General features: G+C 37.6%; 3 protein-coding genes across 3 annotated transcripts in view; 1 reads left to right on the top strand and 2 right to left on the bottom strand.

Moving 5' to 3' along the window:
- Nucleotides 1–59: 59 nt before the first annotated feature.
- Nucleotides 60–4,824, bottom strand: vps72b (vacuolar protein sorting 72 homolog b). The gene is made up of 6 exons (XM_084385973.1): nucleotides 4,480–4,824; nucleotides 2,958–3,110; nucleotides 2,648–2,771; nucleotides 1,740–1,916; nucleotides 1,511–1,655; nucleotides 60–794 (listed from the first exon to the last, which is right to left on the bottom strand). Exons 1-6 carry the CDS (start codon nucleotides 4,594–4,596, stop codon nucleotides 371–373), a joined length of 1,140 nt encoding a protein of 379 aa, XP_084242099.1. The 5' UTR covers nucleotides 4,597–4,824; the 3' UTR covers nucleotides 60–370.
- Nucleotides 4,825–6,461: 1,637 nt separating this feature from the next.
- Nucleotides 6,462–24,114, top strand: part of hormad1 (HORMA domain containing 1) — a 37,233-nt gene continuing 19,580 nt past the window's right edge. The window contains exon 1 of the mRNA XM_084384717.1: nucleotides 6,462–6,725. The gene's annotated coding sequence lies outside the window, so the exon portion shown is untranslated. The remainder of the gene's footprint in view (nucleotides 6,726–24,114) is intronic.
- LOC311275906 (uncharacterized protein) lies at nucleotides 17,828–18,846 on the bottom strand (the record flags this gene model as incomplete). The annotated part of the gene is made up of 2 exons (XM_084385212.1): nucleotides 18,778–18,846; nucleotides 17,828–18,579 (listed from the first exon to the last, which is right to left on the bottom strand). Exons 1-2 carry the CDS (start codon nucleotides 18,842–18,844, stop codon nucleotides 17,828–17,830), a joined length of 819 nt encoding a protein of 272 aa, XP_084241338.1. The 5' UTR covers nucleotides 18,845–18,846.

The following is a 24,114-nucleotide window of genomic DNA, read 5'->3' as shown; positions in this document are numbered from 1 at the left end:
CCAATTTTTTTTTATTATAAAAAATAACAATGACATTCAATAGGCTACAGGACAGCAATCATTACTGCTGTTTTTACTAATATGAATACATTATAAATACATATCACCACATAATTACATTAAAAAGTGCATTTAAAAAAAGAAGAAGCATAAAACTGTTATGCAAAGAAAAACTACACATTCCATACAACAATGAAGCTTATTGCACTTATACTCTGGCTGTATGTCACAAAAGGACACTTGGATGGATGGAAGGATGGATGGATGGATGGATGGATGGATGGATGGATGGATGGATGGATGGATGGATGGATGGATGGAGGATCCTCTCTTCTCTCTCTCCTCCTACATGTCAATCTTCTGTATTTTTCTACATCCCTTGTTTAATAATGATCTTCTGCCGCAGATTCTTTGCAGTGGTGTCGGCTGGAGTCGCTGTGCCCGTGCAGGGCAGGCCGTGGGCAGTCACATACTTTTTATAGGCCTCCCGGATTATCCTAAAGGCTTGTACATTAGCGTATGGAATGTCCGTGATGGGGTCTCTGTAAAGCGCAGGCTTATGGGTAACAGGGCAGACCTCCTGGACAGGAATTCGAGGAGCTGGGGACTGGGGAAAGAAACGCAGGAAAGATTCATCATCACTGAATGTGATGTAGGTGCGGGAGCATTTGGCAGGGTTTACAGCAGCTGTGTTAGTGGATAGGACACTAGGTGGGGCAGTAAGGGTTGATACTGACTGGGAAAGAGCTTGTGGAAGGTGAGGGCCTGGATTCTGCAGGGCATCTTGGTCCAAACTGTTAATGAGAGGTAACGATAAAAAAAATGTAAAGACATAAGAGATATAAAGATAAAAAGGTGCACTCATTGAAAACTTTAACAGAATTTTAGAATTTAGAATGTGTATAGGAAAATGAATTGTAGTGTCTCCCTTGGAAATAAAAAATAAATACATTTTCCATAACCATAGCAATGATGTCTGTATTTATTTTTTCGCTAATTTCATAAAAAATTATAATTAAGAGTTGAATTTGTTTCTGATAGAATGATGTATGATACAGTACATCCCATTTTAAAAGTTGTTTTTTGATTGTTTATTCTATTTATATTATACTTTAAGCATGTTTAACATGTTTGTTTAAATATAAAAAAAGATTTACACATGTAGAACTCAACAGTACTTCTGAAAAATGTTTAAAATAATGTATGTACACATTAGATGGAGAAAAAAATTCAGTGACTGAGTTCACCTCAAAAAAGAAGAAAAAAAAAAGAAGGTATTTTTAGGTCAAATGAATGAATGAAAGTATTTGTAAACATAAGAGCACTGCCCAGTTTTAAGTGCCAGGCAATATAAAGATTAGATAGATCTTAGATAAAATGTACGCCCCACCCAAGATAATGAAAGTCTAAGTCTAATAAGCAAGAGAAGTAAAAAAAAAAAAAAAAAGTAAAAAGCAAAAGAAGTATGCATGAAGACGTTCAGAAAGAGATGAGGAACCAGTAAAAGTACCCCTCTACATCCACGTTTTCCTCTTTAAGAGCGACGTCCGACACCAGGGGCATGAGCACCGAGTGATATCGGATAACAGAACCCACACACTGACGCTTCATATGAACCTGTCGTTTCTTGTCTGCCTCCAAACGCTCATAGTTTTCTGAAAAAAAATCACAAACAGCAATTAGCATTCAAGTTTTACAGACAGAACAATTTGCAAAAGTATCAGTTATCAATTCCTCACCCAGTGATCGAAGGTTAATCTCTGCTGTGACCTTGGCTTCTGCCAAAAGTTCAGCCTGGGTCAAAGGTCGCTCATGTCTAGTACCCTTCCTTCGACGTGGAGCGACCTGCCTCTCCTGCAGCCTCAGGTACGTCAGCCGTGTGTGTTCGGTCGTGGACTGACGTACAGACTTCCTGTCTAAGACAAAAACAACTCATCAGAAATTGATTTGGATATGTTTACTAACATTCACTCAGTTTATTATCTCCAACAGTTTATAATGTAGCTGACACGTAAGTAAATTGTTGGCTTTCCAGAAAGGGATGTAAAATTTTATCATTGACAACTTATTGATGGATTTTTTTATCTTTAGTAGCCAACAAACACATTTTATTGCACTGTAAATCAACTAATTTACATGAACCAAAACAATGACCAAAACAATCTGTTTGTGTTTTATGAGTTTAGATTAAATATGCAACCAGAGGGTAATAAATGTATTTTTATTTTTGAAAACATCTGTTATCATTAACATCTTACTCACTTCCTGTTGAATAATGTTGTTGTGATAATGTTTACTTTCTTTACAGAAACTTTTTTTTATGGCAGTCACTCACTTCTTAAGAAGGAGGGAGGGTGAATGTGTAAAAACAAATACTGTTTGTATATCACTGCATAAAAATTCAAATGTCAAATTTCAAGCATTCAAAATCACCTTTAACAGTTCGCACAATGCAACAAAATCCGATTAATTGATTTAGCTCCACACATTTTTTTGAGCAATGAACTGAAGTGACTTGTTCTTTCTGTTAAAGGGAAGAACAAATGAAAACATTATAGAATATACTTACACTGATCATTAAAAAGGTTGGCTGTGTATGTTTGGTTATGTCACTTGTGCACGCGTGAACAAAGTGAAAGACTCTCACTCTTGCTGATGTCCTCCTGTAGTTCAGGGGGGTTGTATTTGTCGATCTTTGTCTTGTCTGTCCTCCTGGGCAGTTCAGCCAGTTTCCGTAGTTTTGGTTTCGGCCGCACCACTTTAACGGGCTCCTACACAAACACAAGGATCTGGGATTAAAAGGGATTTGTCATTATTTACTTTAGGTACAGAATGTACTGGTCACTCTTTTCCATACAATTTCTAGCTTCTAAAAAAGATGCCAAAGAAGCATAAAACTAGTCCATACAACACACGCGTGCATTATATTCCCAGTCATCTGAATAACTCCCATATACCTTATAGGCTTTGGTCACCACTCTGCTCTTCCGACGTGGCCCGTCCTCCTCCTGCTCGCTGTCAGGTTCATCCCCTTCATCAATGTCAAAGTCACTGTCCACCTCATCTTCCGTCTCAGACAGGTCACCCTTATACTCTTCATCACCTGATTCCTGCACAAATCAAGTTTTGAGGACTCTAGACTCTAGACAGGTGCAAATGACTACATATTACTGCATAGATTACGTTCAATTGGAATAATTTATCCAATACAATATCTAATTTATAAGACTAATACATTTCTATTAAATGAATTAACCGTCAATGTAAGCATCTGATCACCCTCGAATGAGGGTTATGTCAGCCCAATTATTGTACTTTTTTTAAAGGATTAGTTCACCCAAAAAAGAAAATTCTGTTAGTAATTACTCACCCTCGTGTTTTTCCAACCCCGTAAGACTTTCGTTCATCTTCGGAACACAAATTAAGATATTTTTGATGAAATCTGAGAGCTGTCTCACTCCTCCATAGGCTTCTTAAGGGATTGAAACTTGCTGGCCCAGAATAGTTATTAAAGACATCGTTAAAATAGTCCAAGTGACTACAGTGGCTCAACCATATGTTTATCAAGCGACGAGAATACTTTTTGTGCGCAAAAAACAAACAAAACTAACGACTTTATTCCACTATTCATTATGCAGCGCAGCGCATCTGTGTTGTACGTCACCACGTAGGCTCACTATTGGCCGACGCTGGTCTAGCTGGTCATGTGTGTGATGCGTGTGACATACAACGCAGACGCGCTGCGCAGTTATACTAAGTAAACACTCAGGCCCACGGAGAACATAATGAATAGTGGAATAAAGTCGTTAGTTTTGTTTGTTTTTTGCACACAAAAAGTATTCTCGTCGCTTTGGTTGAGCCACTGTAGTCACTTGGACTATTTTAACGATGTCTTTAATAACTATTCTGGGCCAGCAAGTTTCAATCCCTTAAGAAGCCTATGAAGGAGTGAGACAGCTCTCAGATTTCATCAAAAATATCTTAATTTGTGTTCCGAAGATGAACGAAAGTCTTACGGGGTTGGAACAACATGAGGGTGAGTAATTACTGACAGAATTTTCATTTTTGGGTGAACTATCCCTTTAAAGCTGCTTTATAGTATGTTGTGAAAAGCTCTATACAATATATGAGAGAATATATATTGTGAAAATCTCCATACAATACATTGACAAAAAATAACTAAGGCGAAATATTTGAAATGTCCCCAAATTATATACAAAAATACATATATGTATTATATACTGTATGTTATAAGTTAAACTTGTTGTGTATTTTTAGCATAGGCGGAATAGATAAAAGAACGATGACTCCAGAGAGTCATGGGATAATGATCTCCTGACAGTCTCAAGACAATAAAAATCAGGGTGACAGTGCACATTCTCACAGAAATAAGTCATACAAGTATAAATGTATTACAGTTGCGTAAAAATGTCAACACAAGCCCACGACAAGCCGACCAGGTGATGTTTCATCACTCACGTCGTGAAATCCTCCATAGGTGGTCTTGTAGAACTCATCCTCCTCTTCTGCATCCAGCAGTCTGGACATGCGGTTTCCCGCAGTCTTTCGAGGAGCCCTGCTGAAAGCTAAACTCATCCTGACACCTAAATATATATTTCACTATCAATCAGATATGTAAAGACAATAAGATACGTATTTATAATAAAATGAATGACATGACAATTTCAAATTGAGCAGGGTTAAATTGAGACCAGATTTCAGGATAGGACTCAAATCTGTAGAGCAAAGCAAAATATTACTGTATCATCAGGTTAATAAATTGAATGTTTTCGAATTATTATCAGATCATGCCTGCATGACAGAATAAACGTTAGACTCACTAGTCTAATGTGGCATTAAGAGAGTAATCGATGTAGAGATCTATTTCCAGACCAAACTAATAGAACTGATGAGATTCATCGCACGGCCACCAGGTGGAGACAGAGGTCGAGTGAGGACGTCTGAACTAAAGTACCCTCGTGTTAGGCTGGGAATGATTATTCAAGCTCATTTTCATAAACTTTGTGACACCAGATGTCAAACGGCTTAGTCAAATGACACCAGGAAACTATATTCTATGAAATACGTAGTTATGTAGTTTTCCCACACATTTTCACCAATGATTCGCCATGATCATTTTCCCATTACTTATGCTAGCTATTAGCCAACTGGATAAAGAGTTAAAAAATAATGTTGAAAAATCTGCACTCACAAAAAGCAGCATTTACCAAATTATATAATTTAATGTCGGACATAACCTGAAACATATATATACATAAAAACCGATCAAAATTAATAATCTGTGAAAAGGTGTGATAGTGATCGCTGTTCTCCTTGTTATTAAAGTTGTGTTCACGGATCATTAGCATTCAAGGGTCAGCAATATGTTTCTATAAATAGTTGAAAAAAATTAATAAATAAACACTATTTTATCTGTCTATTTATGTGACAAAGTGGATATTTATGCTTGACGATGGTGTTGAGCATTAAAAAAAAACTAATTATGAATGTTAAATAAGAGAACTTTTGACCTCTGAAAACTGTTTAGTGCACTTTGTCAAATGTTGTGAACTTAATAACTCATATATCAATATTAATTGGCAATGTCATTTGCTTACTCATTTGTACAAAATATCGATGAAACCAGATAACATTTTTAAAATATTTCTGCTGTAGGATATTAAACACAAACGAAAGCAACATTCTCATTTTGCCTTTCAACATGTCATGAACCAGTTTTAAAAAACTCAAGATGTTTCAAAAATGCCTTCATCATACCCAGGTATAGAATAGCAATGCATGTTACACTGAAAGAGACTGATTCTAAGTTTTGCAGAACTGTGTCGCTCACTAATCGATCCTTTAAAAGTCTGTTTGTATACCACTGCAGGATAAATGTGGGACATACTTCAGATTAGCCAAAATGCTCTGGTTATTTTTTAATACATGATACGGAATTGCTGCCAAACAACGAAATGCCACAGACCTTTTAAAGGCAAAATATTTTAATCAAATTGAAGATGAAAATCATCAATACAATGTCTGGGGACTTTACCTTTGAGGAGTTGAGGGGGAAATACCAAGGCCGAACCAATTTAATGATTTAAATTTTTTGTAAAAGTCCATGGGGAAAAACAGAGAAAGGAAACAGTTTTCCGTGCTGGGAAACTCAATTCAGTACAAAACAACAACACTTTGTCAAACTGCCTTCCTTTAAATGAGATAAGAGGTACTCATTACAGGGCTAGAAAGTTAAAATACCTTAATTAATGGTATCTTGGCAATGATTAAAATAAACTTGCAGGTAGAGGTCAAGATCATGTGAATGCCATGGTTCTGTACTTGTTTTCCCTTTCCTGGTGTGGGAAAGGTTAAAGTACACGTCTATGAAAGGCCACCCACGCAGATCTCTCTCTCTCTTTCATCCACCCACACACACACACACACACATGAGAATTCCTATATCCAAATTTCCTTTGATGGCCAACATGCAGGGACTTTAACAGAATAGGTTTATTTAAAGTATGTAATACCAAAATGGTGCTTGTGGTATTTTTTAATCTCTGAATTTAACATTGACAATACACTTTTGCTAGTCGTGGAACATAATGAATGCAGCACTGACAGAACACAACTGTCCTTGGAACAAAGCTGCAGTGTGTGTTCTGAGCAAACATTCAATGTCATTCCTTCTCAACCCATTTACATTCATTTGAAAACCAAAGGTAAGACACATGCACACCCACAAACCCCATCCTAACAACAAAGTTTACATTCTTTAAACGCTTTAATTTAAACACTTGGTGTGTTAAACCATAAAGCAAGTAGGTTTGTTTTGACGGTGGCATGCATTCAATTCCTCCCACGCTGAAGGTTATTTACAAAGAGGTGTGCTAGCATTGTTTCAGCCATAAGGAATAAGGAAGATGGTAATTCCGGGACATTCCTCCGAGATATGGAAATGGAATGCAGATGTAAAGCTTCTCTCTGCCAGATTACAACGATTTTTTGACTCAGAACATGAAGTTGTACAAAAAGTCCTAGAATCATAAAACAGCTGATTCCAGAATTTCTGTGTCGAGAAAGAACAGGTTTCGGTTTTTAAGAAAGAATGCTGATGCCGTCAATGAGAGCTTTGTGCTCAGAATGGTGTTTGGTTTCTTTTTTTCTTTGATGTCTGGCTTTAGTGTTCCCTGTTTCTTTCTCCCTCTCTCCCTCCTGCAGTCTCTGTAGAATACTAAAAACATTTGTGAAACTGAGAAGGGACACGCTCATTCACAGAAGAAATCAAAGCGCCCCCAGACAATATTGCATTGATATTAGTACAGCGTTTACAGAGTGGAGTCTGTTTGTTGTTGTTGTTGTTGTTGTGCTGCGGTACAGAGCTCAAAGGCTCTATCGTAGGCTGTGTGATTGGTACCATATGAAGGGCGTTGTTGTTAGGGCCACTGAATACAGACATTATTCTGAGGGCTTCAGTGGAAAATGATCTCACAGTATCGGAATGTGAAAACACGCCGCTGCTGGGAAGTGAGGTTTGTGGGGGTGTTACATATCCCATACACCCCCACCCCCCCTCCCTACAGGCATCTGGAATGCAGACCACACGCCACTAAAATAAGAGGCAAGACTTGGTCAGAGGAAATGATGAATCAAATGAACATCAGATAGAAATAGTGGGTAAAAAACTCTTTCCTTGTGTCCAACGTTGGGTGTAGAGAAACATTATGCAATGAGTACAAAAAATAGTCCAGTTTGACTTGTTTGACCCAATTAGTGTAGGAACAGTACATCTCAATGGGACACGTACACGTATGTTTTGAGGTATTTGGGTTGAGTCTATAAATTAGGTGTAGTCTGCTTTTGTTTGACCTGTCATTTCCATCTGCATCAGTGTCCATGTCAAAAGCATTACATCGTGACATTACGTAAGGCCAGGGTTCTGTTTGGGCATGTTTTAGGATTGGTGTTTTGACCTCAGAACAGAATGTTCTTGTCTGAATCCATGGTGACGTAACGTCTCAGACGTCCAGCCCACTGCTCACATCATGACCTCTTTTTGCTTGAAACAGAGAGAAGAGTAGGCCTTTTGATAAGGGGATCAAGGAAAAACAACTGTTTGAATATGTTATATAAGTCCCTGTGGAATGTACTGTTTCTATAGAATATTTAGAGTGTCTGACAGCAGTCCTCTGGAACATTGTTCACTACTATTCTAAAAAAAAAATGACAAGCATCAGTGTCTTGAAATGACAGAAGTGAATCATTAGCACATGTATGAAATACGTGGAATTTTTCAATGATAGATAGATAGATTTTTTCAAAGATAGATTTTCAACAAATGGTGAAAGGAAGTGCATTCAACCTTCAGAAAATGTTGATTGTCAACCTCAGGTGCTTAAACTAACTAAAATATTATGTGAGGTTTGCCATTTTTTTACCAATTTGGGACATAAATACAGTTTAAAACCCAGTATGTACGTTGTTTTTAATAGATATTTTCCAGTAATAAAAACACCAAACTAAAATAGACAACATAAAAACAGGGTGGCAAATTTAGTCTAAAATTAAACTGTCACTCAATTGGAGCTATAGTTGGTTTGTACAGTAGTTATTAATAAACTCACTCTAGCATTCAGGTTAAGGGTCAGTATTTCAAATGTTTTTCGAAAGAACTCTCTTATGCTCACCAAGGTGGCATTTACTTCCTCAAAAATACAGTAACAGTAGGTGCCCTGTTTTTAAATGTGGATGTCTGTATGAGTGTGTCTCCTATGTGTTTTTAGTATTAATGTAGTAGTAGTATTTTTGTATTTTTAGATGTTTGGCACTTGACAAGGACTGTACTTAATTTCGTTGTACCAGTTACAATGACAAATAAATAATCTATCTATCTATCTATCTATCTATCTATCTATCTATCTATCTATATATCTATCTATCTATCTATCTATATATCTATCTATCTATCTATTGTGAAATATTATTACACTTTAAAATAACAGTTTTTTTATTTAAATATTTTAAAATGTATAATCTAATGTATACATTAGGGTGTCACATAATCTTTCAGAAATCTTTCTAATATGCTGATTTGGTGCACAAGAAACATTTCTAATTTCTGTCAATGTTGACAATGCCCTATCTTGCACCCAGCGCAATTGACTTTGTACACCGACGCATGTATCATTTCTATTTTGCACCTGACGCGCAGCAGACTTTTACCTCCACAACGCGCATACACTTTGCTTCTCTCATCTACACAGATAATTTGGGTGGGTTTCTCCCATCCCCATACAACGTCACTTCTCTGTCTTTTACGGCCCTGACGAGAACGTCGGTCTCCTCGGCTGTGAACCGCTCCTGGCGCGCGCCCGGCAAATCCGCCGTTATAATAGCAATCCGCCATGGAACAAGCGCGCCTGCTCTTAAAGGGAATGTGAGATGACGCTCTGATTGGTTTACTTCACGTTACGCCCAAACCACACCTATGAGTAATGTAGATATAGAGCCATTTTAGATTTCGCCCAGAAACTTACTTGCGTTTCACGTTTGATACTTGCGTTTCAGATCGTTAAAATAACGCCCTTAATATTTTTTGTGGAAACTGTAATTCAGGATTATTTGATGAATAGAAAGTTTAAAAGAACAGAAATGAACTGAAATAAGTCTTTACTGACACTTTTGATCAATTTAATACATCCAGTGGGACACAGTTCATAAATGGCAGTGACATGCTTACTAATCATTAAAATGGTTATGTGACCAACTGGAGACTATAGGACAAAAATATTTGCACACTTAATAACATCGCTGAGAAAAAGGGAAAAAAACACATCAGTGCAAACATTTGAACCTGCCAAGCAAACTCATTTACCAACATAGCATCACATACTCTCATAAATCTTGGTTAAATGATACGCCAAAGTGTGCTATGCCATAAATCAGTTTAAAAGTGTCCAGCATAAATAAACACCACCACATGTGACTAAAAAGTGGGCAATTAAAATGACAAGACATACCTCAAACAAACATGCATTGATACACACACACACACACTTGACAATACAGAATGTACTAAAACACTTTATGTTCTTAAATACACAACCTGCCATATGTGTTGCAGCTGATTGTGTGAACATAAGTTAAACCAACAGTGCAACATTTTAAATGTCTTGCAATGCACCAAAGGGATAAACTGACTCGTTTGTATTAAGATATGATTTGAATGTTTACTTCGGTTCAATATGCGCTTGGTTCGTCAAATTCTCCTTCAGGCATGTAACAAATCCACATTATTGTTAAAAGGGTGCACCACATGCCAATCACTCATGACTTATGAGAATAATGTTTAGAGGCAGGTACCATAACAAAACTCAACTCCCACGAATCCTTTATCACCTACAGAACGAAACTATGAAAGGGAGTAACAAGATCATCTTTATGCATGTCTCTGCATGCACTTATAAATCAGTATGTGTTGTTTATCACATTTTGATATAAACAAATTCTGACAATACTTTAAAACTTTGTGATTGCCATTTCTTCTTTCGACATGAATAGTGTCTAAATGAGTCATTAATTGACTATAATAAATTTGCATTCTATAAAAAGCTTTACACCGAAGAATCTGACCAGCTATTTAGCAAGACTACGCGAGTAATGTGTTTGACAATGATGATGACGAACAACAAGACAAAAGGCCGAATGGTGGAGTCACACAGGAAGTACATCCTATTTATTTTGATTAAAAAAATCTATACTATAGCAGCCTTAAGCAATGAAACGAAAACGAAAACAAAAAGCAAAAGTTTGCCTTTTGAGATTTCTTGTAGTTTTAGCATGTCACTGCCAAGTTATATTGTTTGGCAAAATCCCCAGCTGAAGCAGCTAGCTTTTATTTCCCAGAAAGGTGTGGGAACAAGATTAATGAATGCCGGAACATGATGACATCAAAACATCAGGCATTGCTGCCAACGGATCGGACTATGCCATATGGTATGTTCAAAAACAAACACGACAAGCTGTGTCATGCATTATAGGTGACATAACAACCACTGTATAACTACAGCAGTGTGGCTGCACTGTGTACATTGCACATTTCTGTGGGGTTAAAGGAGAACTCCGGTCAATTTTAACATTGAGCTCATTTTTTTGTACATTTGGAGTGCTGTCAATACAGAGAACAACGACAAAAATCGGTGTTGCCTACACCGAGTTATTCTATTTTTAAAATTTGCACCCTATTGACTTCAATGGGGCAAGTAGTAAGCCTGCTTTTTAGCCTCTTAACATCCTTTAAGTGTCATTACAAGTGCACAGAAAATGTGAGTGATTCCTTCCGAGTGAACACGAGTGGATCTGACTGCAGTAGATGTTAGAGATATTAATAAAAATGAAGTTAATTCAGCCAGCGCTCATACCTTTGTTTACATCCTGTTTTCGGTGGAAGGCCATAGTAATCGATTGTCGAGTTCACGCGCATAGGTTTAGTACCTATGATCACGCGCGTGAACTCGACAATCGATTACTATGGCCTTCCACCGAAAACAGGATGTAAACAAAGGTATGAGCGCTGGCTGAATTAACTTCATTTTTATTAATATCTCTAACATCTACTGCAGTCAGATCCACCCGTGTTCACTCGGAAGGAATCACTCACATTTTCTGTGCACTTGTAATGACACTTAAAGGATGTTAAGAGGCTAAAAAGCAGGCTTACTACTTGCCCCATTGAAGTCAATAGGGTGCAAATTTTAAAAATAGAATAACTCGGTGTAGGCAACACCGATTTTTGTCGTTGTTCTCTGTATTGACAGCACTCCAAATGTACAAAAAAATGAGCTCAATGTTAAAATTGACCGGAGTTCTCCTTTAAGAGAGAGGAGCATTTGAAACTTTGAAAGATATTGAAATGTTTAAGGTGAAAATGACAACAAAGCCCTGCCTGCTGGAAATGTGTTTCTAAGTAACTGAGCCCTGCATGGGAAAAAGAGTTCAGAGAGATCAACTGAAATAAGAGTCGGTCGTGGGAACAGAACAGTGACAAGTTCTCACGTGTTTATAGTTACTGTCAAGTTCGCTGTCAAGGTCAAAGTCAATGTCCTATCAGAGTATAAATAACTTGTACTCAATGTTATTTGGCCATTCTTACAAGAAGTATTTAAATGACCATTTGAGAATCCATCTTTTTTTTTCTATGCATTTGAGGGCTAGAACGTAAACGCATAAATTGTTGTCATTTGGATATACTTTGATACAAATTAATAAATACTAGACAGTCACATTAATGGCGCTTTTCCACTGCATGGTACGGTACGGCTCGGTTCGGTACGGCACGCTTTGGCGCTTTTCCACTGCATGGTAGGCTACGGTACGGTACGGCTCGCTTCGGCTCGCTTATGGCGCATTTCCACTGCATGGTACGGTACGGCTCGCTTCGGCTCGCTTTAAATGGTACCACCTCTGTTGAGGTTCCAAGCGTACCGTACCGATACTAAAATGTGACGTGAAAACACTGAAGATCACTGATTGGTCAGACAGAATCGTCACTACCAGTGTCATTGTATTTGCGACACGAGACCATGCACGAGACAAACCCGCTAGATTTAAATAGCCAGTAGACAACAGCCAACGCTGTAGTTTCTGAGGGCACACACACACATAGGCCTATGTGTGTATATATATATATATATATATATATATTATTAATAAATGAGCAAAACTTGGCCACAAAATATTTAATATTCAATTATTTTAATGATCACAATTAAAGTTTTAATTTTATTAAATTGAACAGCGCAAAATTCAGCATTCAATCAAATATTCAAAAAGACTTAATAATAATGTAATAATAATGTGAGCGCACATTACTAGTCTGTGTTCATCCAGAAAAAAAATCTGAAAATTAGCTTTCTTTCTGAAATGGCATTCCTTGTCTGATAATGTCATTTTGATGGACTGGGTAGAACATCGTATAACCACTCCCCTGTTGACCCTCAGTGAGGTAGAGATGGAAAGGAGGTGTGCTAAAATCAAGCCCCGCCCTATATTCAATATTTTGTTTCACTTTGAAATATTTCAGAATACTGAAGTTGCTTGCAATGTCCAGTTCATAACTAGTTTCTGCTAAGAAAAAAGTCCAGTATGATGTACAAAATATTCAGTTGTGCAAGATACACACTGCAACAATATTACATAATCCCTCTGATGTACTTTCATTATAGTGTATAATACATTTGTATAGGCCTAGTTATATTTTACTATAATATTAATGTTTGAGCCCCTAAGCCTAACCCTATCCTAAACCTAACCATTCCTCAATGATATAAAACAATGCAACAGGCAGATAAATGTACAGCAAACGTATATCATTTTAGTTAGCCTATATACTATAGATTTTTTTACCACACCTGGCATAAAGCATATTCCAGCATGAACATTTAACCTCTTTAATCTGATTTGCCAACAGTGCATCTGAGACTATAATGTTATCTGACATTCCTCCATTCACGTTGATAAGGGGATCAAGAAAAAACAACTGTTTGAATATGTTATAAGTACTTGTGGAATGTACTGTTTCTACATGCAGAATATTTAGTGTTTGACAACAGTCCTCTGGAACATTGTTGGAATTTGTGTGGGTATCCAAACCTGCAAAAGCAAGTTTTTGGAATGTACAAAACCCCTATTTGATGGCAGTGTTTTTGCAACAGAAATGTTCAATATAATGTTGTATATTGATATATGGATGAGTAAAAAAATAAAACTAAGACACCTGCAAGTTGCACAGAACCTTTGGCCTATTTCCAACTGCATGCAAAGCAGCTGACAGGTGAAAAATTATCCCTTTATACTGTGTTGTGCATGTGTTTACATTTTATTATCTGCAACATAAAACCCCCATATTATGAGGAGTTAGTCAAAGTGAAACGTTTATTTACATAAATTGATTCATTTACATTTCTTCTCAGGCAAAGTTTTCCACACCCTGGAACAAACATGCTGCAGCAAGACACTTTGCATTTTGGCTGCATTTACAGACATTTTGACATTCACGATGCAAGAATTATAAATGTATAGAAACACAAAAAAAATTATAGTAATTATCTCGCCCACCAGAGATGCATCATAATTATAATTGCAAATAATTTTCTAATAACTTCCTGAATGTAAATGGGTGAGGTTTTGGCTGTTTCCTCATTCCTAAAAGCTACAGGTATGTAATAAGCTGCAAAGAGAATCAACAATCTTTCTATTCATGCATACATTAGACATGATTAATTCATTAATAAAGAAACTTGATTTTCCACTAAAAATGTCAACATCCCAGCTAACAAAATATGTTCTAAGAACACTTTGCTAATGTTCCCATTAAGTAAAAAAAAAAATATTATTCCTGAATGTTCCATCTTCCAGGTTTTAATTTTTATTTTTTTATGCTTTTCTTGGTTATGCAAACGTTAAGGGAACATTCCATGCTATCATTTGCAAATATAATTAGAATGCTACTTTTTAAGCACATTTAGGCTAAAAAGAAAAACGTTAAAAGGGCATTCAACTACAACGTTTCAGAAAAAAACGCTCCATGCACGATGTTGTCACGCTTATGTTCAGTTAGTTTAGTTTTCATGGCGTTTTCATCCTTTGTTTAATTTTCCCGCTTCTCCTTTGTTTATATGGTTACAGATTATTAGTTCGTTGGGTTCAGCTGTGTTTGATTAATTATCTTGTTTGAATCTGCACTTAAATTTCGTTCTCTTACTGTTTGTGTGTCTGTTATGTTTTATCACCTGGGGTCCGTTCTTCGTTCCTCGCTAACTCACTTAGCTGGATTTGATTGATCTTGGACTGTTTGGGTCTTCGACGCTCATCCTGGACTTGCTGTCATAGCAACAGGTCCGTAAGCTTAAAGGGATAGTTCACTTTGAAATTAATTTTTGATATGTTTTAGCTTACCTCAAGGGCATCCAAGATGTAGGTGTCTTTGTTTCCGCAGTAGTTTCAATTTGGATATTTTTAGGTCAAACCGTTCTTGTCTGTCAGTCATATATTATGCAGGTCTACAGTCACTGTCTCAAAACACAAGCACAGAGTCCAAATTAAAACAATTCCCCATCGTCCAAAAGAAACAATTCCCCATCATAAGTACACATTGATGGCCTAAGACACGAAACGAGCGGTTTGTGTGAGAAAACGAACAGTATTTATATCGTTGTTATCTCTTGGAAACAGCACACGTCCAAATGATCTGACGGCGCGGGCGGGTATAGATATATACATAGATGTCGCCTTGGCTACTGCAGTTCATTGGAACGAAACCGTAGCCTAGCGACATCTAGTGTATACATCTATACCCGCCCGCGGGCAGGTACAGATGTATACACTAGATGTCGCCTTCGCTACTGCAGTTCATTGGAACGAAACCGTAGCCAAGGCGACATCTATGTATATATCTATACCCGCCCGCGCCGTCAGATTATTTGGACGTGCGCTGTTTTCAAGAGATAACAACGATATAAATACTGTTCGTTTTCTCACACAAACCGCTCGTTTCGTGTCTTAGGCCATCAATGTGTACTTACGATGGGGAATTGTTTAATTTGGACGATGGGGAATTGTTTTAATTTGGACTTTGTGCATGCTCTTTGAGACAGTGACCGTAGACCTGCATGAAATGACTGACAGACAAGAACGGTTTGACCTAAAAATATCCAAATTGAAACTACTGCGGAAACAAAGACATACATCTTGGATGCCCTTGAGGTAAGCTAAAATATATCAAAATTTATTTTCAAAGTGAACTATCCCTTTAAACCTGCTCGGAAAGTGCTGTCTGTCGTGTCATTCGGAGTTTACCTGGCGCTTTTAGGTTTAAAAAACAGTTTTAGTTTTTTTTTTTTTTTTTTGTGCCATTTCCAAGCCACTTAAGACCCAATGTTGTAAAGCAGTTTTTTGTAAAGCTGTGTGTGTTTGTGTGTTTTTTTTGTTTTTTTTTAAAGACTATCATAATTTATGAAGATCATGCAATCATGACCATGCCGATTACAGTATATGTCACTCAGGCTTCACTAACGTGATTGGTACCATATAGGCTACACCATAGACTGCCATCAAGGCCTCAATGAAGGGAATAATGTGAACAGAAAGGGGGTTCACAATGTAATTGTGCAGCGCAGATACTACTGTGATTCTTAATATTCCAGATTAGTAATATTATATAAAAATAAAAAAGGCATTTGACTAAAATCTTCCATATCACAAATGTGAATGCAAAATGGCCAGGATCTGTGCATGACTTAAGAATTTTCAGAGATTCACATTTATGCACATTATTTGAAAATGGTAAGGAAAGTTCCACAATTAAATATCAAGCTCACTGTATTACATACACTTATGCTGATCCTAACATAACTGCATTTTTTCATATGACCCCATTCCCTGACCCAAACCAGTTACAATGCAGCTCTAGCCAGGACAAGGGCACACAATGAAATGAACTTTGGCTAACTAAAGGGAAGATTTCAGTGTCTGAAAAGTCTGAGGGTTGCACACCTGACAGGGCCTGTGACATTGTTGCATGTGCCATATTACACAACATTGCCAAAAAAAAAAAACACTTTTCATTAAATAATTAATAAAAGACAAATATGCTTAGTTCCTTGAGTTTTATTTCAATTGTTCTTTGTAAAGAAAAGCCAGTGGTCAAGTGCCTGCAACTAGAGATATTAGACACATGCCTCATGCAACAAATAAAAAGGAAAAGTTGGCTATACACTGCCCACCTGTAGGCCTATGTCTCCTCTGTCTGTGCAGACTCTTCTGTAGACCATTCTGTAGATGTGGAATCATGCAACTTATATTGCAGCTATAAAGCATACAAGTTTAAATTAAGTAAAGTTATTTATGCACTTGCAGGTAGGCTAGTTCCTCCATATGACAGTTGTCTGAGAGGGTTTATTCACTGTCCAGTGCAATGGAAACAAATGGACATTACAAAGTCTTATACTTTCTTATCCTTTGGAAAGTTAGAAAATGTCCACTTACTGCACATATTTCAGCCACCACTTTCTTGGGAACAGATACAAGTGTTGGTGTATTATGTAAAAGTGCACAAAAGAGGAAAACAAAATGTCATTATTTACAATGAACTACACTCGGGAAAAAATGTGATCAATAAATCATGGCAAAATATTTTTACATTAACATAAGTTTATCAGTTTTCACTTTCACAAGTCAAAGCAATTCATCATTATTCAAGATTTAACAGTTGAAATGACTACGGCCTTAATTTAATGCAGCAAAAATTATTTTACAGTGTAGGCTTCTAAGATCTTTTCTTTCTTTTTTTCCCCAGCCTTTTTCTTGGTTGCTTTTAGAAACAGACAACCATTTAACAGTGCCTTTTATAAAAGAGACTATAATATAACTAAAAATTGCCATTATGTAGAATATTTTTGTACTTCACTTTTATTTTTTCCCATGTTCTAGTGTGGTGACTGACATTACAATGAACAAAGTAATTATGCAATTATTAAAATACAAAAATATTTACATTTACATTTTACATTTAGACATTTAGCAGACGCTTTTATCCAAAGCGACTTACAAATTAGGACTAAAATTAAGCGAGTCATCAAGAAGAGGCAAAAAACAACAACAACGCAAGAAGTCCTCAGAATACGAGGTTCAAGCATTATTCAGAGTAGCATAAGCACGGTAAGTGAGGTTTTAAAGGGAACATTTTTTTATTTATTTTTTATTTTTTTTATTTATGAGGTTAAGTGCTCACGGAAGAGATGGGTTTTCAGCTGTTTTTTGAATGTTGTCAGGGATTCTGCATTCCGGATGAGGGTGGGTAGAGTGTTCCACCAGCATGGAACTGTGAATGAGAATGTTCTGGAAAGTGATTTTGTGGTGGAACCACTTTCTGTGATGGAACCACGAGACGTCGCTCGTTGATCGATCGTAGGTGTCTGGTAGGGATGTAGGCTCGTAGGAGTGAGTGAAAGTAGGAGGGAGCTGAGCGTGTGATAGATCTGTAAGCAAGCGTCAATGCCTTGAACTTGATGCGAGCAGCGATAGGTAGCCAGTGCAGGGAGATGAACAGAGGAGTGACGTGGGCCCTCTTGGGCTCGTTGAAGACAAGACGAGCTGCAGCATTCTGGATCATCTGTAGAGGTTTGGTTGCACATGTTGGAAGTCCGGCCAGAAGAGCATTGCAGTAGTCAAGCCTAGAAATGACCAGGGCCTGGACGAGGAGTTGTGTTGCGTGCTCAGTTAGGAAAGGCCTGATCTTCCTGATGTTGTGCAGCGCAAACCTGCATAATCGAGCTGTCTTTGAAATGTGATCTGTGAAGGTCAGCTGGTCATCAAACGTTACTCCCAGATTTCTGACCGACCTTGATGGGGGGATCGATGATGAATCAAGCTGGATGGTGAAGTCGTGCTGTAGAGATGGATTGGCAGGGAGGACAAGAAGCTCAGTCTTTGCCAGGTTGAGCTGCAGGTGATGTTCCTTCATCCATGTGGAGATGTCTGCCAGACAGCTTGAGACCCGTGCAGCTACTGTGGGATCATCTGGTTGAAATGAGAGGAAGAGCTGTGTGTCATCAGCATAGCAGTGGTAGGAAAAACCGTGTGCCTGTATGATGTGTCCCAGTGATGTAGTGTAGATGGAGAAGAGGAGGGGACCAAGAACTGAACCCTTGGGAACCCCTGTGTTCAGTTGATGTGCTCTGGATACCTCGCCTCTCCATGCGACCTTGAAGGACCTACCTGTGAGATAGGACTCAAACCAGTCCAGTGAAGTTCCTGTGATGCCCAGTGATGAGAGGCTGGACATAAGGATCTGATGGTTTACAGTGTCGAAGGCAGCAGACAGATCCAGGAGAATGAGGAGTGAAGATTTGGAAGCAGCTTTTGCAATCCGTAGGGCTTCTGTGACCGACAGTAATGCGGTCTCAGTTGAATGCCCTTTCTTGAAGCCAGATTGGTTGACATCCAGCTGGTTGTTTAGAGACAAGAAGAATGTTACTTGGTTGAAAACAGCTCTTTCAAGTGTTTTCGCAATGAATGGTAGGAGAGAGATAGGTCTGTAGTTCTCTACAAATGATGTGTTTAGTGTTGGTTTTTTAAGCAGTGGAGTAACCCGAGCCTGCTTGAATGCTGTAGGGAAGGTGCCAGTATGGAAGGATGAGTTGATGATGTGTGTGAGTGCTGGTAGAAGTGTGGGAGAGATGGTTTGTAGAAGGTGTGAGGGGATGGGGTCTAGAGGGCAGGTGGTAGGATGACTGGAGAGGAGAAGTGTAGATACTTCTTACTCGGTTAGTGGAGAAAAGGAGGACAGAGGGTTATTGGCTGTGGAAGGGGTCAGTCTGGGTTCCTGTGTGTGTGGAGCTGAGAATTGACTGCTGATGGTTGTTGTTTTGTTGGTGAAGAAGTTAGCAAAATCGTCGGCAGTTAAAGAGGAGGTGGGTGGTGGTGGAGGTGGACAGAGGAGAGAGTTGAATGTCTTGAAGAGTAATCGTGTGTTGGGGGAGCTGTTGATCTTGTTGTGGAAGTATGAAGATTTTGCAGCATGAACATCAGCAGAAAAGGACGAGAGGAGAGATTTATACATACTCAGGTCAGATGGGTCTTTTGATTTGCGCCATTTCCTCTCTGCTGCCCTGAGTTCGGTCCGGTGTTCACGAAGAACCTCAGATAACCAGGGGTTAGAAGGAGTAGCGCGTGCTGGCCTGGAGGAGAGAGGGCAGATATTGTCTAGAGAAGAGGTTAGAATGGAGCATAAGGTATCCGTTGCAGTATTCACATCCAGAGATGAGAATTGTGAGGGTGGGGGAAGAGAAGATGACACGGCAGAGGAAAGATGGGAGGGGGAAAGTGAGCGCAGGTTTCGCCTGATGGTGACTGGTGGTGGGGTTGGTGGTGCCGGGGTAGCGAGTTGTAGACTGAAAGTAATGAGGAAATGATCTGAAACATGGAGAGGTCTCACCAAAATGTTGTCTGTGGTGCAGTTGCGTGTGTAAACCAGGTCCAGTTGGTTGCCTGATTTGTGAGTACCTGTGGTGATGTGTCGTTTGAGATCGAAGGAGGCTAGGAGAGAGGTGAAGTCTGTTGCATGTGGTTTTTCGAGATGAATGTTGAAGTCACCGAAGACTAGAAGTGGGGTGCCGTCCTCAGGGAAAGAGGACAGTAGCACATCCAGCTCCTCTACGAAGTTACCCAGCTGACCTGGGGGGCGATAAATGACTACAATGTGGATCTTACTGGGAGTTGTAAGTGTGATAGCATGATATTCAAATGAGTTGTTGTTAGGCTAATAAGTGATAGGCTAATAAGTGATAAAAACATCTAACATCGCCACTTCTAACGGATTTAAATTGTCTGCTACTTTTGCCAGCCCTCTCTCCTGGCTTTTGCAGACTTTGAGGTGTTCCCTGGCGGTTTGATTAAACATTAAAATTCTGAATAAACTACGACTATTAGTTCTTGCCCTGCTGTGGAGAAAAACTGTGCGCACTCTTTGGCCACGCTGAACAGCCAATAGCAGCGTTGCTGATCAATGTATCTACTATCGATACATATCCCCTTTTATACCAGCGTATGAACGCGCAATTATCTCAGATAGATAACTCAATCCAGCTATACTAATCATATCTGGCAGGTGTGTTCGAAGAACCTAATTAGCCAGATCATGATTAGCACGATGATATCATCTTGGATGTGTAATATGATCTCGGATGTTTTAGGCAACGTACGAAAAACTCCAGAAATGTTCAACCTTTAAAACAGTAGAAAGGAGAACTCCACTGATAGAGAATTTCCAAAGGACTGACTCAATTTCCCCTTAAAACAAACAAAAAAATTCCAGTACTTCATGATTACCAACTGTTTTGATTTGATGACTTGTAATAATTAATTAACCTTTATTTAACCAGGCAAGTCACTTGATGTAAATAAATCATTACACAGTTTGACTCTTAAACATTTGATTCTGATTGGACAGTTTGGGTAGTAAGATTAAAAAGATCAACCTTACTAGACAGATCAAAGTACAAGCTACATTCAGAGCGTCTATGGACTTAAACATCTCTATGATGTCTATTACTGTTTTAGGGCATTCAGTCATCTCTTTTTATCGTTTGGTCGATCGTATAGGAACAGTATGCTCTTGGCCCATCTTAATCTGCTAAAATTATACTCTCACAAACAGAAACCTGTTTTAACAACTTACTATGATATATAATACACTCATGTAACATTTTATAGACTGCAAGACTATGTCCTTTCTTTTGCATTTGCAGGTCTGATCAAAGAGTAATGCAGTTTTGTACAGTGGTAAAAGTACCAAGAGGTTAATCATCCCTTATCGGAATCTTATATAAAGAAAAGTGAAAGTAACTTGGGTACATTTCTACTTGGGTGAAGGAATTTACCTACGAGCATTGGTGTAGGAACTGAAATGTAACGTGAAAGCAACCCAAAAAGAAGAGGAGACTGGACGTGGACACTATACTATTGTTTTAAGAAAAAAATCCTGAGATAACAGGAGCTTATAGAATATAAAATATGGATAAAAGCAGACTCATACGAAATATACAGAGTATATGGAATAATGAAGTGCCGTATTATAAGGACATTGTGGCATCACACAGTATGTTATGTTGAATTATTATAGAAAAACTGTTAATTAATAAAGACTTCAACAGAAATTACACTTATGGTATAACAACAAAAATATCTTAACTCCTTTTTTTCATAATTGCTAAAAGATTTGGAGTAGTATTTACTTGAAAAAAGCTTGCTAAGTTTTTTCACTCAGAAAATGCTAGTAAATTTACAAAGTTTGCCAAGTAAAAACCTAAACATATTTATCAGTAGCTTTAATTAGAAATCTTTAAGTTAAATTTACTTGGAATATGGAATTAAGTAAACTTTACTTAACCTAGTTAAGTGAAAGTAACAAAGAAAATAAGTAATTTTAACTTGGCTAATAAAGATTGATTAATATCGATTTAGTTGAAATTTAATTTTTAAGTTGAAACAATAATATTGAATTATATCAGTCATTTATAGTATGTGTGTAAGTAATTTATACTATATTATGTCAGATGTAAAACCTCATGTGAATGCAAAGACCTCAATACTTGGTAGACAATACACAATGACGGTAACATTTGATGGATCATTTTTGTGTTTGAATGTGTCATTTTGAGCAGAAAATTTACTCAATGTCACAAAATGGCAAGTTACTAATCCTGACAACAAAAGCAATGATAAAACAGTGTAAATACAGCTGGAAAACAGTGAAAAATGAACCTCATTAATTATTCAAGATCCAGTGCATGATGGGAACCCCAGTATCAGAAAAGTTGAGTAATGTTTACTTAATTTTATTGAGTTGAAATTTACGCTTTCATTTCTACTCGCTTGAATTAAGTACTGATATGGAATTTACTTAGTTTTTTTAATTCTTGCCTTAACTAACTTTTTCATGTAAATTACATTGTTTTTTTTCAGTAGTATTTATTTCACCAAAAAAATCTTTTTTTACAGTGTACGCTAATGTGCTCTATATATAGTGACTGTTTCTCAAACCTGATGGTATAAAAAAAGTCATACAGCTGGAGTTATTCTAAAAACATATACCGATTGCACAACATTTTTTACCACAACCTTTACACAACACCAGTCAGCCTCATATGTTAGTTGGAGCCATTAAGTTATTTGACAATGATTGTGTGGCATATGTCAATAACACTCTGGCCTTGTTCAACTTACATTTTGCAGTCTAAACATAAAAACAGACCACATTGCCACTTAAAACTAGACAGGACCTGCTGCCTGTTGACCACACGTCATTGAATAAATCCTCATGACTGTAAACATGGTGACTTTAGAGTAAAACCTCTACACAAACATACTGGTGTCTAAATACAAGAAGTGGCTTTCCATGATGGCAATACCTGACACTTACTCAGTATTTCTCAATACTCTTCTATGTAAATAGTTGTTTTAACCACTAGCACTGGAGTTCTCAATACTAACACATGAAGACAACAGATAGCTTATTTAAAAGTTGCATCTGATATATATTTCAACAGCTATATTGGCATTACCACAAAGTACAAAATGCAACAGTTCCAAATGTTCAAAATCAGTTTCTTCTCAAATATAATCACAATATTGTACCACCTTTGGTGTAGATATAAGCTCTCCCAAACAGAGTAACATCTTCTGGATTATGCATTTACACATGCTTGGAATTAATGATCCAGGACGGAAGCCTCCATAAGAGGAAAAAAACGTGAGAGGGACGGAAATAAGGGAAATCAGATCAGATAAGGAGATTTTATTTACATAATGAATGCTAGTCGGCAGCCTTCTACATGTGACTTGTGAATCTTTGCTCATTTGTTTGTGTATAAAGCAAGCAACACTAATTGCAAGACACAATTCAGGCGACTCAAAGGCAACAGTGAGTCAGGACAATCTTTTTTCCAGTTATACACTGACTAATATAGACTACACTGGGAATTGTTTAACCATTTAACCAGAAGATTAATTATTTGAAATATTTATTAAATACATAAATTACACATTAAAAGTAGTCACCTGAGGGGTCAGAGGTTGACACACACTTTTTGATTTTAGAGCAGTTATCTTTATGACAGAATGTGGAAGTGACATGTTTTCCCTCGTGGAATCATGCTGGGGAAAGGTCATAGACCTGATGATTCAGCAACGACCTGCCATGACTAGTCGAATATTTCTTTCAGCAAGATTACCATACCATGAAAGCTACACTGGGAACTTGATACAAAAAAAATAAGGAAAACCTTGATAAAGGTAAACAGCAGGGTAAATGATCAAGCAGGGCCACTAGCTTCTCGGTAGGACATGTGATGGGATCATTTGGACAACACTTTATGGCCAAAGTTTTGAAGATGCATGATATTTAATGACTGAAATAACTGTTCTTGAGGAAACACTGCTTCACACAATAAACAGAAAAAAAACAAAACATATACAGTAATTAGATTTCAAACTAGAATACGAATCAAAGATGACAATAAAGATTGCTTAAGATAAAACAACTTTTATTTATAC

This window comes from Rutilus rutilus (genome assembly GCF_951802725.1).
Source record: "Rutilus rutilus genome assembly, chromosome: 17".
Lineage (NCBI taxonomy): Eukaryota > Metazoa > Chordata > Actinopteri > Cypriniformes > Leuciscidae > Rutilus > Rutilus rutilus.
This window is presented reverse-complemented; position numbering and strand designations above follow the sequence as displayed.